Source organism: Oncorhynchus nerka, linkage group LG6 (genome assembly GCF_034236695.1).
Source record: "Oncorhynchus nerka isolate Pitt River linkage group LG6, Oner_Uvic_2.0, whole genome shotgun sequence".
Lineage (NCBI taxonomy): Eukaryota > Metazoa > Chordata > Actinopteri > Salmoniformes > Salmonidae > Oncorhynchus > Oncorhynchus nerka.
This window is the reverse complement of record NC_088401.1, coordinates 53867317-53883538: the sequence shown is the minus strand read 5'-3', so window position 1 is coordinate 53883538 and position 16222 is coordinate 53867317. Positions and strand designations below refer to the sequence as shown.

Genomic DNA, 16222 nt, shown 5'->3' with positions numbered 1-16222 from the left:
AATGACGACACAAGCAAGTGGTTTCAACCCTCCGTCTTTGTGTTCTTTGTGGTCCTCCCTTCCTACCCTCTTTTCTCTCTCTCTCCTTAGGGACGTAGCAAAGAATGCCATGTTGCGTTGGAGCCCCTTCCTGTACTGGACCCTACTTGGGGTCTACCAGGGCCTCCTGTTCTTCTTTGGGGTCCGCTTTCTCTTTAGTAACCCAGCCCTGCAGGACAATGGCCAGGTGTTTGGGAATTGGTCGTACGGAACAATTGTTTTTACTGTCCTCGTCTTCACCGTCACGCTAAAGGTAAAGCACACTTGAACTTAATAGTGTTATTGAAATACATGTTCAGACCAGTGATACCACCTTTTCTTCTGTTTGTGGTTCTAGCTGGCTATGGACACGCGCCATTGGACGTGGATCAATCACTTTGTCATCTGGGGCTCGCTGGCCTTCTACATGTTCTTCAGCTTCTTCTGGGGTGGGATCATATGGTGAGGACGGGATCATCTGACACATACGTCAATCAGTGTTAGTGGTGGGCTGGAGCAAAAGCCTGCTCGCTGTGTAGTGCTCCTGAACCGTGGATGGTGACCGCTCAATTTGGACTGACCTGTGTGAATGTTGTTAACGCTCTCCCTCCCGTCAGGCCCTTCCTTCGGCAGCAGCGTCTCTACTTTGTGTTTGCTAACATGCTGCGCTCTGTGTCGGCCTGGCTGGTCATCATCCTCCTCATCCTGCTCAGCCTGCTGCCTGAGATCCTGCTGCTGGTCCTCCGCAAGCCACGCTGGCCCCACTCTCGACAGGTACGGTACACGCACATCTAGTTCTCGATCTGTGTATCATTTTGATGTTCAAGGGAAAAACAACTCTTCAAAACACTTCATAGTAGTTTTCCTGTGTTCATATCCTTCATCATTTCTTTGTGTCAGATGCTTAGATATTTCTGTTTATGCATTAGAACGGTCTCATAATTTACATTTTTGTCCTTGCAAGTAGCCATTTGTGTCTTCTTGAAGATTCGGGGATGTTTGACCGGAGTCCATCGCTCTAAACGTACATTAAAGAGCTCCTCCATAGCGGTCTGATTTGTGTTGTGGTCATGGATGGAGATCAGAGGAATATTCTAATTTCTCCCCCTTCTCCCCTGGTATAGTGTGTCCCTTAACTCACCAAGAGGCAAATTAGTTTTCCTTCAAAGTATTAGTAATGGTGTGATGACTCATAATTTGGTTATTCATTTCACAAGTTATATGTGATATTATCACTCAATAGATTTTTCAACCGACATATCCTCATACAAATCCTTTTTTGTATGGCCGATTTTATATGTAAATGTTTGACATTTACATTTACCAATGAACGATACTGAGCAAAAATATACTTTACATGCAACAATTTCAAGATTTCTGCTGAGTTACAGTTCATATAAGGAAATAAATGTAAATGAATTAATTATGCCCTAATCTATAGATATCCCATAACTGGCCAGGTGTGCAGCCATGGGTGTGCATGGAAGGGTTTAGGCCCACCCACTTGAGAGCCAGGCCCACCCACTTGAGAGCCAGGCCCAGTTAATCAGAATACATTTCTCTCCACAAAAGGGCTTTATTAACAGACAGAAATTTCTGTGATCTTTTATTGGTTCAAAGTCATGTAATAAAATGTCACTTATTTGTAGGTTGTTTCTGCTAGCAAGTAAAATAAGTTAACATTTCATTTAATTCAGACCAAGAAAAGTTACATTTAGCCCACAATACCAATACACTTCTAACGGCAAGAGTCTAACCTGATACCAATGAGGAACGTTGTTGAACGTTCCACGGCCTCGGCAGCAAAGGCCAAACCTCTTGCCCCACTTATCTTCAATGCTCTGTTTTAATACTTTTGTTAGTCTTTTTCTCCCTCTGTCTCACTCCCTTTTTATCGCCTCTTCTGTTTCTCTCTTTCTATCCTGCCTGCTTTGCCGCAGATCAAGCAACGACTTCCTTCGTCGGGAACGTCCACTGTCTTCATGCTGTCGCAGACCGCCAGCACTCACAGCTTCTCCTGGAGTGACTGAGGTCTCTCTCTATGCTCTTTGCCTCTCTCCTCTCCTCCTATCGATCTTGTCCTGCTTGCCAGATTTCTCCCCCATCCCTCTTCCTGCCTTTAACACGACTCAGGTGGTGTCCTATAACATCCAGCATCCACCCTCCCTTGACAGGTTAGGCCTGATCCTCACACTGTTGCCCATTCTAGAGATTCCCACTTTAGAACATAGTGATGTTGAAGGGGCTGCTTTTTTTTAAGGTTCTAACGACATTGCCCAATGCCCTGCCTTCTCTCTCACTTACCCAGTGTTGTGTTTGGTTTGGTGCTGAAACCATGGCATGTTGGTGCTATGTCTACTTCGGTATGTCCGGGTGCATCGGTCATTGTGTCTTAGCTGCCTGTGTTGCCCCTGTGCCTGCTGTCTCTGCATGCCTGTCCAGGTGAATGCGGCACGCCAACACATGAGGTTAACCTGCATGCCAGTGTGCCCCAGACAACCCCATACCCTGAACCCCCCCTGCCACAACCACATCCACTACAGAGATGTGTGTGTTGCTCTAAATGCGTGTCTGAAGTCAGAAATATTTGGAAGGCTGTACCAATAATAGCTTAGTTTGGCCTTTATAGAATCAAGATTAACAACACTTAAACAACAAGATCTTCCTAAACATTGACTGTTCCCTCCTGACAAACATTGGGTTGAGGAGAGCGTATTCGCCAGGGAGAGTATGTGTGTGTTAAACGACATTACAATGTCCACTTGCTGTCTTGTAAGTCTCTGTCAGAACCGAGGTGTCATTAGTGTCTCTTGCCTGACCCTTCCAGAAGAAGCTGTTGGTTCAGTCGGGCGAGGGGGAAACCCAGTCTTCAGCCAGGCCCCTGCTAATGCGAACCTTTTCAGACGAGTCCAATACTATCCTATGAACAGGTACCAGCCCCAACTCTGTGGCCTAGATAAACCAATCAGATAACCCCCAAAACAAACCTTTTAGCAGCCTATATCTGCCGGGGCCCATTACCCCTTAACAGTAACCACAATCCAGTATTCTACTCCAAATCCTGCTTTCTGTGCCTTCAAGAAGGAGGATCCTTTTTTTAAGAACTCGGTTCAGCCCTCTATCACTTACCATAACCCATACTTCCTGTGTGGTGAACTCTTATTGGTTGGCTGAAAAGTGTGTTCGTCATAATGTCTGCTTCATATTTTGCTTGTGATATGTGTACATACAGGTAACTGCCAAAATAAAGGAATCACTTCAGTAAACGAGGGATACAAAGTATAATGAAAGCAGGAGCTTCCGCACAGGTGTGGTTCCTGAGTTAATTAGGGTCAATTCAGTTATCCATTATTTTTGCTACCATGGCCAGAAAAGATCTGTGACTTGTAAAGATGGGTCTCAAAGGAGCGTAGGGGGTTTACACACACTGTGTGCTGAGCGATTACCTTTTTTAAAAAGTGACTGCCATTTACAGTTTCAACCATTTATTCACATGACTTTAGGTAACTGCCACAACTACTACAACAAATATTTTATCCAAGTCATCTTATCTCTAAAGAGCTATGCTGTCTGACAAAATCACTGTTTTAGTAGGTCTTCAAAGTAAATAAGGCAAACTTTTATGACTGCTGAATACCAACTATCACACTTGGATCATATATTTTCAGGTAGAGATGCCTCGCAAAGCAACTGCTCTCTGTTCCCCTCAATCAAGCATTCTTCTGTCTCTTCTCTCCATGTCTGCCCCTCACTATTTTATTTTTTATTTTACCTTTATTTAACGACGCAAATCAGTTAAGAACAAATTGTTATTTTCAATGACGGCTTAGGAACAGTAGGTTAACTGCCTTATTCAGGGGCAGAACCACATATTTTTACCTTGTCAGCTCGTGGATTTGATCTTGCAACCTTTTGGCTAGTCCAACGCTCTAACCACTAGGCTACCTGCCGCCCCCAACCTGATGTAGCAGGCATAAAATAAACACAGACCGGACACGTAGGCACAATGGATTGTGGTCATTGTAGTTAATTATCACATTTTCTGCTCTAAACTATTTAGAATATTGGCTTGTTGGAAACTACAACTCCCTACTACGTCGCACAGTTTGGGTGTGATATGATTAATCTCTAGAGAAACGGAAAAATCTTGACATTAAGCTCACAGGAAAAAACATATTTAACTGACATTAGTCAATTAGTTTGAAAACTAAAAAAGAACCAAAAAAGAACCAACATTTCAGATAATCGCTCAGCATGTCTGTCACCATATCGCTACCCAATTGAACACTTATGGAAGATTCAGGAGCGGCGTCTGAGACCAGTGTTTTCCAACATCAACAGAAGCTCAAATTATGGAATTTCTCATGGAAGAAGGGTGTCCCATCCCTCCAATAGATTTGAAAGTGTCTGGAACTCATTGCCAGGGATGGAACTGTGTCTGGGTCTCAACAAGTTAGAATACACAAGGTGCAATTTCAAAACGGGTTGTGCATCAGCAGTAAGTCCCTGATTAGTCAGTCAGTTAGCCCATGTCAGCAATTTTTTGGGGGGGATTGCTAAATGGGTTTTGTGGCCAGCTACCTAAACTTGTTATCATGGTCGAATGACCTGCTGGGGGGGACCCCATTGATTTTGTTCGTCAGTCTCACTATGAAATAAGATTAAAAACTGCTAACATTTCTCACTAAAATGTGTTGCTCACAGTGGGGGTGTATGGATTTGGGGTCACAGACTCACGAGCAACCGCGACCCCTCATGATGAGTTGATATGTTTTTGTGTCCCCCGCCCCATGAAAGTTGCCCATCCCTGATCTGTGTCGAGGCACATTGAAGCTGTTCTGATGGCTCGTAGTGGTCCAGTGCCCTATGAAGACACTATGGTGTGTCCTTTTAATTGTTGCAGTTACCTGTACATGCTGTACGTCCTTATGGACAAAGTTAACTCAAAAGATTTAGATTAACATTCAACTGACTGAATGTTAAAGGTGTCGCCAGGACAATGATGAATGCTCCTTTCAGCCTCCAAGTAGACGAACTGCTCATTGTGTCCTTGCATGTGCTCTTTTTAATGATTTCATGTTACCTTTTTGAAATAAAGTATCAAGTCTCCCGTGGATGGGGATTCGTCTGTGTCATCAGTTTGTGTGCATGTTAAAAGGGTGAATGGGAGTAAGTCTGTTTTTGTTTTTTGTTTCGGCTCCATATATGTAATTAAACATTGCAGACCTCGTCATCTGCCATTTTTATTTCTCCCCTCATGGCGTTGTCATTTATGTGGTGGTTGTATTTTATATTTTTTTACATGCAATAACATGCTTGTGTGTCACTGGCGCCTCGTGTTTTTTCATTTGCAAGTACTTCATTTTAAGTGGCGACTATCGAGCTTAGCTGACTGCATGTGTTATGCCATTGCTTTGCCAGGTATATTAAATGTTGAGCTTACTACCTCAACGAACTGACCGTCATCTGAGGGGTTGGGTTCCATTTATTGGAATGGCAGTGAAGTGTTAACACCAGGCTTTACGCTCCCATCCCTCATCTTCATTTAACCTGTTTATCTGTTCTTCCCAGCCTTCAGAGGACGGACTCCTACAGACATCCAGGTAAAACAAGGGGCTAATCTCGCATGTCTAACCCCTCGGTTATTGCTCATGGTCATGGGTGTCTTGGGTTCCCCTCACTTCACCAGAATCTTGGTTGATGATCACGTTCAATCGGAGCAAACGACATTTAATGATAGATTCCAGCTGATCTCTGTTTTCAGGGGAGGTGTGTCCAATCAATGTTGTCTGGGGGTATGTTGTCAACAATTCTACCCGGGGGGGGGCATCCTATCCTATCCTTTTCTTTTAATGCTGTCGGTGTCATGGTGTGGCTGGGTCTTGCCACCATCCAGTGGTTGGCAATTGGCAGGAGCAGCTTTCTGTTTATAGCGGTGGACTGACTTCTGTGTGTGTGTGTTTTGTATGTCCTCTCCAGATCGCTGCCGTCACGCCCTTGTCCTACAAGCACCTGAAGGAGCGGGAGTAAAGGGCACAAAGGAGGATCAACTACCCTGCGGCCAGCGTCTTTCTGGAGGCCATGGCACTCTGGCTGCCTGAACTTTTGCCTGATCTAAAAAGAAAATGGGAAAACGACTCAAAGAAAACAACGTAATAGAAATTATAAAAGACCCAGGGATGACTCCAGCAGTGTTTTTGAGTACCTCTGTTCCCCTGCTCCCTCCGTCCTTCCTCTTCCTGTTTCCCTCTGCATGTCTGCAGTGCAGATTGCTGCACCACTGGCCCATGCAGCACAGGCCATTTTTACCACGTTTTAACTGGACTGTGAGTTTCCGGAGTTTATTTTTCTTTCCTATGAATACTACGATTGCGGGCGGGGGGGAGGGATGCGTACATGGCTGCCCTGTCAGAAGTACTTCTACGGTCGGCTGTGCTCTAACATGCAGCCACACCACTGTCCCAGAATGATTCATCTGCATGAAACTAAGTAGGCCTCATGAATGCCACATTCCACTTGTTATTTATATATTTCTGCAAGGTTTGTGTTTTATTTTTTTAAGCAAATCTCACTCACTTTCTGAAACAAAAATTCCACTGCTCCAGATCCAAATCATAGTTTATAAGTTGCATGATTCCAATCCAGTCCAAGTCCAACACAAAGAGAGCATATTCACTCAGTGCAGACTGCACTGAACACGGGTTACTGGAGATCTTCAAAATGTCCTTGAATACTGTGTTTAGAGCACAACCCCCTGCTGGGTTAAGTCTCTATTTTCCCATCTCCCCAAAGAGTGTGGTGAATGGAAATGACTGGTAATGAGTTGTGCTTGCAAACATTTCTACCTGGTTCGGTGTTTGTAGCATGACTTGAATCTTCCCACCTTAAGGCCGGTGATCGTTTAAGAAAATCCCAAATGTATTGAAAATTAATATATGTGCTGTATATCGCTTAACCTGTTTGAATATCTAAAGCTTGATGCCAAAAATGTGTCTGAGCTGGGGAGATGCAAGTGTCATGCCCAGCGCCATCCAAATGATTGCAAACTATGTTGCTGAGAGTGTTGTGTGTGTGTGTGTGTGTGCCCAGCAGCACAATTGTACTGGATGGGAATCATGGCCTCAAAGCAACTTGTGTGTGTTACATTGAGACCCGTTTAACCAGAATACCTGGATCTACCTTGTACATTTAGCATGTGGTTGTCATGACCTGTCCTCTAAAGGACTTCAGGAGTTCTGTGGAGCGCGCACACACACACACACACACACATGCACTAAAAGCCTCAAATTAGTGATACATGTCCCATTACCAGTTAGTGTTGTTTGTCAAAGGTGGGCTGATGTTGGTGGGTAAAGATCCCAACTTCAGACTTCCTCTTTCTTGTCACCATAGGTAATGCCACTGAGGCTTTCTACCCACCTGCTACCATAGATGTTCCTGGATCTCCATTTACGATGTCTGAGATGGGTTTCTTACAGAAAGATGGTTCTGACTTCTAGTGTTAGTGCTTCAGACATTCCATTTCTACATGCCATGATTTTCATCACTTTTAGACACTATATGGGAAGATGTTTTGGAACATGTGAAATATTTATTGTTCCGTGCAATTTTTACTCACAAATTGTATATTTTTATTACATGAATCTTTTTTGTTGTAGCGAATGATCAGCTTTGTGCTTCTTCAGTATGCCTTTGTTATTTCAGACCACAGATGTGTGCCCAGTGCTAACCCATATCATCTGTATCTCTCTCTCACACACACACACACACACACCCTGCAGGTATATCCTACCTTACACCTCTACTATATCCTCTCCCTCCACCGGTCTGGTCGCAGGTCAGATCACAGAGCACCGGTTAGATCAGTTCAGTCATAGCCAGGATAGGAATGGAGCTTCTTCTATGTCTGCCACAGAGGGATATGCCTGGGAGTAGGTGCCCTGTTGGCACCTCTTTAGTCTCTTACAAAATGCCATAATAGGTCGTGTACAGCCCTCATGTAGCTATTGCAATATCTCCTCATATGATGATTAGCATCACTGATGGTTGTAGTTCCTAAGCTGAGTATCCTTAGTCCAGATGGGCTCCATTCCAGCTCCTTAGTGGTTGGAGATACTGTAATAGCTACATGAGGGCTGTACATGACCTGTAACATACTGAGCATGTGGCAGGATTCAAGACATGGCTCCCATGCCAAATGTGATTTACCGTACTTCCATCAACCTCATCTTTTTTTATTTTGACCTTGATTTAACTAGGCAAGTCGGTTAAGAACAAATTCTTATTTTCAATGACAGCTTAGGAACAGTGGGTTTACCTGCCTGTATCACATACTGTACCATCTTGTGGAGGAGAAAATGATATTTACCTTGACTTCAAGGGTCTAGAGTTTCCAGAGGGTTGTAATACGGGGAACTCTTTGTAACGTTTCCTTTTGAAACACTAAAGCTATGAGGAGTATGGACTGTGCTTAAAGTAACGTGAAGATTCCGTTGAACTTTCACCTACCTGGGCTCTATGTCCTAGGTCAACGGGTAGGTGGAGGACTTTCTGTATGTTTTAAAAAACAAAAACAAACCTTTAACATTACATCAGAGATGCTATTTTAAAATGCTTTTTAAAAAGTATTGGATACTCATGTTTTGCCTGACAAAATACCTAAAAAAAAATTGATTGTATTTTAAATGCAACCTTTTTCCAGACACTTTTTTTGTAAGAATAATCAAAACGTCCAAAAAAAAGCACGAGAGGCTGGGTGAGTGTGGAGAATGACCCTGTCCGCGGGTGACTGCTGTGGTGGGGTGCCTTAGGTTCAGACGGGCACAAAATGGGCACTTCCCATCTGGCCCCTCAGTCTCCAGCCTTGGCACTCTGAACCTCCGATCTGAATGTACCACTTTAAGACCAGTATGTATGGTCAACAGTTTTTCTGCAATAAAACACTGTTTTGAAAACTTGTTCTGTTTTTATTAATGAATTTGTGGTAAGTTAGTCATCTTGTGTATCAGCAAGCATACGAAGATTGGCCATGCACCCCCCCCCACAGACCTGACTAAGCAGATACTCTGTGGTAATGAGGTAGATGAGGCTTAACTGGAACAACCGTGCTGCGGCTGAAGGCTAGAGCCCCACGGTAGAGTTCAGACCACCGCCAACAGCACCCCGCCACTCAACCTGCCACCACAGCACATCCTCTGTGAGAAACCTACTCTGAGTTTTGTTTGTATAATTGCGTGTACTGTTCTCCCTCTGTGGATCTGTGTACAATGTGTGCCTGAGTCCTGGTCGGTTGAGGGGAGATGTAGGGATGAGTGAAGCGCTGGCATTATGTGCACAATGACCCCTGTTCATGTTCCTGTGTCTTTTGTTTGAATGTGTGCACTTGCATGGGCAGAACAATTTGTTGGCTTAGAGCAAGGGAGAAAAATTAGCTGTTTACTATGCCTCGATTGACGTGTAGCGCATGGTTCTGTGTGTGCATCAGAAGGTATCAGGTTCCAACTCAAAAAGCACGAGAGAATTTGACATCCGTCATCTCAGATTGCTCTGAAATTGTTTGTTAGATACAGATAAGATTAGCATTCCTGCAACATTATTTTGTTGAAATACAGCATTATTTGATCTATGATAAATTAAGCTAATCTATTGCATCTGAAATCCTGCAATGGCCGCAAGGTCCCCCTGCTCAAGAAAGCATTTATACATGCCTGTACAAAATGTGTGCAAACTTGCTGGCCAACTACAAGAAACGTCTGACCTCTGTGGCAGAACCCTTGTTGGCGATCACAAAGTACTAAATCATGTTTTGTAGAGGGGTCAAATACTTATTTCCGTCATTAAAATGCAAATCAATTTATAACATTTTTGACATGCGTTTTTCTGTATTTTTTTTTGTTATTCTACCATTAAAATTATAGACGGATCATTTCTTTGTCATTGGGTAAACGTACAAAATCAGCAGGGGATCAAATACTTCCCCCCCCTCACTGTAACGTTGAGGGAGATTCTTAAAATGTATCACTTAATAGCACGAACAGCACCATCTAGTGGTCAGAACCTGGTATGATCAGGATGTAGGATGGGACATTAACCTAAAAGCAATGACTAATTTCTCTGAACAGTGGGGAGAAAAAAACGTCACGGAGAATACATTACATGGGATGAAGAAACAATTCTCTGAACCGCAGCTCCATACTACTGTCTTACTCATTGTTAGAAAAAAGTTCAGTCCAAATCGGATGTAAGGTACTATATTTATTAAATAAATTAGTCCATTACATTTAAAATGGCCAATTTGGTTACAATCAATTACCTTGATGTTTCAGAGATCAAATTATATTTGAACAAACTAATGTTGCAGAAATGCTAATGTTTCTAACCATAGAAGACCATTTCAGAATAATCTGGGATGGTGGGTGTCATGGCTTGCTGAAATGACATGGAACGACTCTAGTGTCCGATAGCCCAGCATGATACTGTATGCATTAGGTCAGCTATTCAGTGCTGTGCGGCATCAGCCCACAATCTGCTACAGGAATCTAATGGCCACTAAGATGAGGAAAACAGAAAGGAGGAGTCTTAAGCGAGCGAGAAACTTGGGAGGGAGTTGGCAGTGTGTCAGGACTGGAGCCACTGTGCCTCAGCAGCGGCAGAGCTGACGCACTAAAACCCAGACGGAGAGGGATAAGGGGAGGGCACACAGAGCGAGAGAGAGCGGGCGAGAAACCCCAGTGGCCATACGGATGGGGCAGTGTTTATTTTGACGAGGCAGACTGGATTTCACTACGGGTTGGCGGCTGCAGTTTAGAACAAGGCACTCCCCCTCTGGACTCTGCATGTGAGTGTGTATTCTCTCTCCCTCTCCCTCTCTCTCTGTCTCTCTGTCTCTCTCTCTCTCTGTGTATATATATATATATATATATATGAGGGAGAAGTGCTTCATTGCAGCAGGACTCTGCCTTGTACACAGTAGCCAGAAAACCTACCATATATTTTTCTGTGTGGACTTCCCCACTTCTTCCTCTGTGTGGATGCGCTCGATGCGGCTCAAGGTGACTCAGGATTCCCGAGCCAGCCCCAGGGAGCATCCGAACTAGATCCCTAGACCTCCAGGGACAAGTGGGCTGAAGCTTCCTCTCTACCTCCACCTGGAAGTGGAGTTGGACTGCGGAGAGGACCGTAGGATAGTCAGGAGGATGTGAGGCCTTGACAGCAGCTGTTATCCACCACCAGGCCTACTAGGCCAGTCCAGCCCTGTGGGGGGGCAAGGGAATGGGCCCAGTTTCACTGCAGGTGGAGACTGAACAGGAGCAGAAGCCAGAGAGAGAAATGGATTGCTACCATAGTCTTCTGCAGGCTGGCTCTCAGCTGGAGAACACACTGCAGCGTGAGTACCTCTCCTGTACTGCCCTTACACCCCCCCCCCCCCCTTCTCACTGGCATACATATCATGGTATATGGAGACATATAATGCAATGTTAAGTGTGGTATATGGAAACATAACGGTGTCACAATAGAAACTATTTAAAGCATAGTGGCAGTTTAAGGTCTATATTGTGTGTTATTGATTGGATGGTTTCTGCTGCATCCAGCAGTGGGACCCTATGTAGCCATGCAGGGATTAATGTGCTATTTTTAAACCCTGGGGGGATAGTTTTCATCCATAGCGATCATACGTAGAGGAGATATTTTTAAGTACACTCCACATCTTGGTGTGTTTGGAGAAATGCCAAACAAACCGTTCCGTCAGTGAAATGTAACACAAAATAGATTTATTGTGTGACTGAGTTGATTAGGGAAACTATCAAGGTAGAGTTCTGTATGGTTACTCGCAGCTTTTTGAAGTCTAGTCATAAACTATACATTCCTCTATTAGGGGATGAATCCTGTAAGGGCAGCCAGATGGACAGATTGGACAATGAAATAATGAAAACGAGTGCCACTGCATCCCTGTCATGGCCCAGACGCTACAGAAGACAGACAAGGTGATAAACAGTGCCCATGTCTTTTACACCATTCTCCTCTATCCTTTAGTTTCTATTGGAATCAAGTACATGAGGAGGAAAGGGCTATTTTCTTTGGATATGTAGTGACAGTTTGTTGGACTCAGTCTGGGTACTGCTCCTGGATGGTGGTGATTTGTAGCTGATGTAAACCTGATTCTCTACTCTGTAGAGGACTAGTAGGATTGTGTTGGTAAACCCTCTTTGGCACTGCTTTGTTGTGGAGCCCTGCTAGCTTGTTTACTGACCGGTTTCCCTGTACATCCCCTGGGAAGGGGGGTTGTCCTTGTCCCTGTACATCCCTTGAAGGGGGGTTGTCCTTGTCCCTGTACATCCCTTGAAGGGGGGTTGTCCTTGTCCCTGTACATCCGCTGGGAAGGGGGGTTGTCCTTGTCCCTGTACATCCGCTGGGAAGGGGGTTGTCCTTGTCCCTGTACATCCCTTGAAGGGGTTGTCCTTGTCCCTGTACATCCCTTGAAGGGGGTTGTCCTTGTCCCTGTACATCCCTTGAAGGGGGTTGTCCTTGTCCCTGTACATCCCTTGAAGGGGGTTGTCCTTGTCCCTGTACATCCCCTGGGAAGGGGTTGTCCTTGTCCCTGTACATCCCTTGAAGGGGGTTGTCCTTGTCCCTGTACATCCCCTGGGAAGGGGTTGTCCTTGTCCCTGTACATCCCTTGAAGGGGGGTTGTCCTTGTCCCTGTACATCCCTTGAAGGGGGTTTGTCTTTGTCCCTGTACATCCCTTGAAGGGGGTTGTCCTTGTCCCTGTACATCCGCTGGGAAGGGGTTGTCCTTGTCCCTGTACATCCCTTGAAGGGGGTTGTCCTTGTCCCTGTACATCCCTTGAAGGGGGTTGTCCTTGTCCCTGTACATCCCTTGAAGGGGGGTTGTCCTTGTCCCTGTACATCCCTTGAAGGGGGTTGTCCTTGTCCCTGTACATCCCTTGAAGGGGGTTGTCCTTGTCCCTGTACATCCCTTGAAGGGGGTTGTCCTTGTCCCTGTACATCCCTTGAAGGGGGGTTGTCCTTGTCCCTGTACATCCCTTGAAGGGGGGTTGTCCTTGTCCCTGTACATCCCTTGAAGGGGGGTTGTCCTTGTCCCTGTACATCCCTTGAAGGGGGGTTGTCCTTGTCCCTGTACATCCCCTGGGAAGGGGGGTTGTCCTTGTCCCTGTACATCCCTTGAAGGGGGGTTGTCCTTGTCCCTGTACATCCCTTGAAGCCGGGGGTTGTCCTTGTCCACGTACTTCCGCTGGGAAGGGGGGTTGTCCTTGTCCCTGTACATCCCCTGGGAAGGGGGGTTGTCCCTGTCCCTGTACATCCCCTGGGAAGCGGGGTTGTCCTTGTCCACGTACTTCCCCTGGGAAGGGGGGTTGTCCCTGTCCCTGTACATCCCCTGGGAAGCGGGGTTGTCCCTGTCCCTGTACTTTCCCTGTGTAGTGGTGGCGGTGTCCCTGTGTAGTGGTGGTGTTGTCCCTGTGTGAAGGTGTTGTCCCTCGTGGGAGTGTTGGCTGTGTGTGAAGGTAATGGGGACATTGGGGGGGAAAGGCCATCCTCCGGAGGTTCTATTTTAACCAGGTGGAGTTTGCTGGAGGCACTGCAGTACGTTTATCTGACGAAGGAAAAACCTGCAGACAGACAGTCTCACTCTCACACACAGACACACACACAACTGATCAGTTACCTGTAAGTTTAAATCTTCACTTCCCTCCACCTGGTTGTATTTGAACCTGTCTATCATTTACTTCTCTGTGTGCGTGTGTGAAGAAACGAGGCATACGGGGTTTTCTATGGGTTGTGCGAAAAAAATGTGTCATTTTAAAGCCCCAGAATGCTTCCTGCAGTTAATCCTGAACCTTCACAGTAAGTAATATGATCTCTAGGCTGAGAGACTGCGGTCCATAGCGACGCCATAACACACCTCTTCAACGATACCTGTCGGCACGTGATAAACAGACTCCAATTGGTAAGCAATAAAAAGTAAGCAATGTCTGTGCAGATGTTGAGCTATAAAAATAGATCTGTCCAAGTTCACAACAGAAAATCACAAAATTAAATTTCATTTCCATCCACATTAGCTTTGCTGCATATTGATACTAGGGCAAAAAAAGAGCAGCTTGAAACCTAGATGATAAATCAGACACATCACGTTCACATGATCCCAGATGGTCGTGTGAGTCATTTCCGACAACACTTTCCCTCAATAGCCTTCCAATATAATCCCCTTAACGCTGAAAGCCCTGGATGGTTAAAGAAATATCTGCTGACTTCAAAACAGTCATGGCCCTTGTAAAAAATGTGTGTGTGTGTGTGCGGCTTGTGTAAACCTGAACGTGTCCCATTCACGTCTAAATGACTCAATCTCTTTGCGGAGAACAACTATTTAAATTCTGTTGATGATCATCTATTTTGGGAGAAGTTCTTGAGTAAATGAGCACGGGAATAAAGGGAGGAAAATAACCAGAATCTTGTTGGACTACTACAAGAAAGTTGTGCCAGCTACTGCAGGTTGGCTAATTCTCAGCAAATGACACAGGACTATCACAGATCAACCACTACAGTATGTCATCAGGAGGGACCGGATGCCTGGCCACAGCCTGGCCAGCCCTGCTTTACCCTGAGCCTTTAATCTGTCCAGCTGTCTGGGAATCTGTCTCAGGACCCACTTATGCTTAATGGGGAATATCATTTTCTGGGCCAGGGCAGAACAAACACAGGTTATTTGCGTTTTGAAGCAGCAAACACTACTCAGTGAAGTCACCTGACTAGGCTTTGGTGCTTTGATGAATCAAGTCAGCGGGAATATTTATTTACTAGCTGTGTGGCTGCAAAATAGAAGGCGTGATTTGGATGCTGGGTGTGTTGTGCAGACATCTTGTTTAGCATGCCAGGCAGAGACCGAGTGGTTTACACCATGTGATGAGTGGTGCAGAGTGCTGATTGGAGAGGAGCCGTGGCGGAGTCTCATCCTGGGATCACAGACTAGCACGCATATTAAAAACACTGCAGCCAGCCTGCCTGCAGCACAAGCTTTCTCCCGCGGCTCTTCTGTGTAGTATAATGCCTACAGTAAGGAGCAGGCAAGGCGGCTGCAGTGTGTGTGCTGTTAAGTCTCTCAGAATTGTTTTGGTTGCCTATTATCATACAGTGCATTCTTTTACTGAGGTGTGGTTTCCGTCTGGCCACTCTACCATAAAGGCCTGATTGGTGGAGTGCTGCAGAGATGGTTGTCCTTCTGGAAGGTTCTCCCATCTCCACAGAGGAACTCTAGAGCTCTGTCAGAGTGACCAACGGGTTCTTGGTAACCTCCCTGACTAAGACCCTTCTCCCCTGATTGCTCAGTTTGGCCGGGCGGCCAGCTCTAGAACGAGTCTTGGTGGTTCCAAACTTGTTCCATTTAAGAATGATGGAGGCCACTGTGTTCTTGGGGACCTTCAATGCTGCAGAAATGTTTTGGTATCCTTCCCCAGATCTGTGCCTCGACACAATCCTGTCTCTGAGCTCTACGGACAATTCCTTCGACCTCATGGCTTGGTTTTTGCTCTGACATGCACTGTCAACTGTAGGAACCTGTATAGACAGGTGTGTGCCTTTCCAAATCATGTTCAATCAAGTTGTAGAAACATCTCAAGGATGATCAATGGAAACAGGATGCTCCTGACTGTAATTATGAGTCTCATATCAAAGGGTCTCTAAATAAGGTGTTTCTGTTTTTTATATTTAATACATTTTCAAACATTTCTAAAAACCTGTTTTCGCTTTGTCATTATGGGGTATTGTGTGTAGTGTGAGGATTATTATGATAATGTTTTAATCATTTTTAGAATAAGGCTGTAACTTAACAAAAGGTAGAAAAAGTCATGGGGTCTGAATACTTTCCGAATTCACTGTATCTGGTTTCCGGATATTACTTGCCTGACGACTCATCCTGAATTGAATTCCGCTGCTCTATCGATTGCGACATACATTGTCTAAATCTGCCATCCTGGAACTCATTTGTGTGACGTCAAAATGAGGGGCATTGTACAAAATAAATTAATCAGCGATTGGATCGTCTCTAACGAATCTAACCAATCAAAGTGGATAACGTCATCATGTAGGCTTGCTCTGGCCCAACCTTTCGTTTTCAGGGACCAATCAGAACGTTCAGAATGTGTTTTCGTTCCAAAAGACCTTGGGGAGGGGGGCAAATCCAGACCCATCG

The 16222-nt window shown here is 45.1% G+C and overlaps 1 protein-coding gene across 4 annotated transcripts in view; it reads left to right on the top strand.

The window, feature by feature from the left end:
- The window catches only part of LOC115130637 (phospholipid-transporting ATPase 11C-like), a 68993-nt gene extending 60021 nt beyond the window's left edge, over positions 1-8972 (top strand). The window contains exons 25-30 of one of the 4 annotated variants that reach the window (XM_029661970.2): positions 91-292; positions 377-480; positions 636-792; positions 2846-2948; positions 5590-5621; positions 5998-6122. In XM_029661970.2, the coding sequence (XP_029517830.1) occupies positions 91-292; positions 377-480; positions 636-792; positions 2846-2944 (562 nt within the window). In that variant the 3' untranslated portion in view covers positions 2945-2948; positions 5590-5621; positions 5998-6122. Of the gene's footprint in view, positions 1-90; positions 293-376; positions 481-635; positions 793-2845; positions 2949-5589; positions 5622-5997 lie in introns of all 4 variants that reach the window. The other 3 variants (XM_029661973.2, XM_029661971.2, XM_029661974.2) reach the window with 3 other exon arrangements.
- Positions 8973-16222: the final 7250 nt, after the last annotated feature.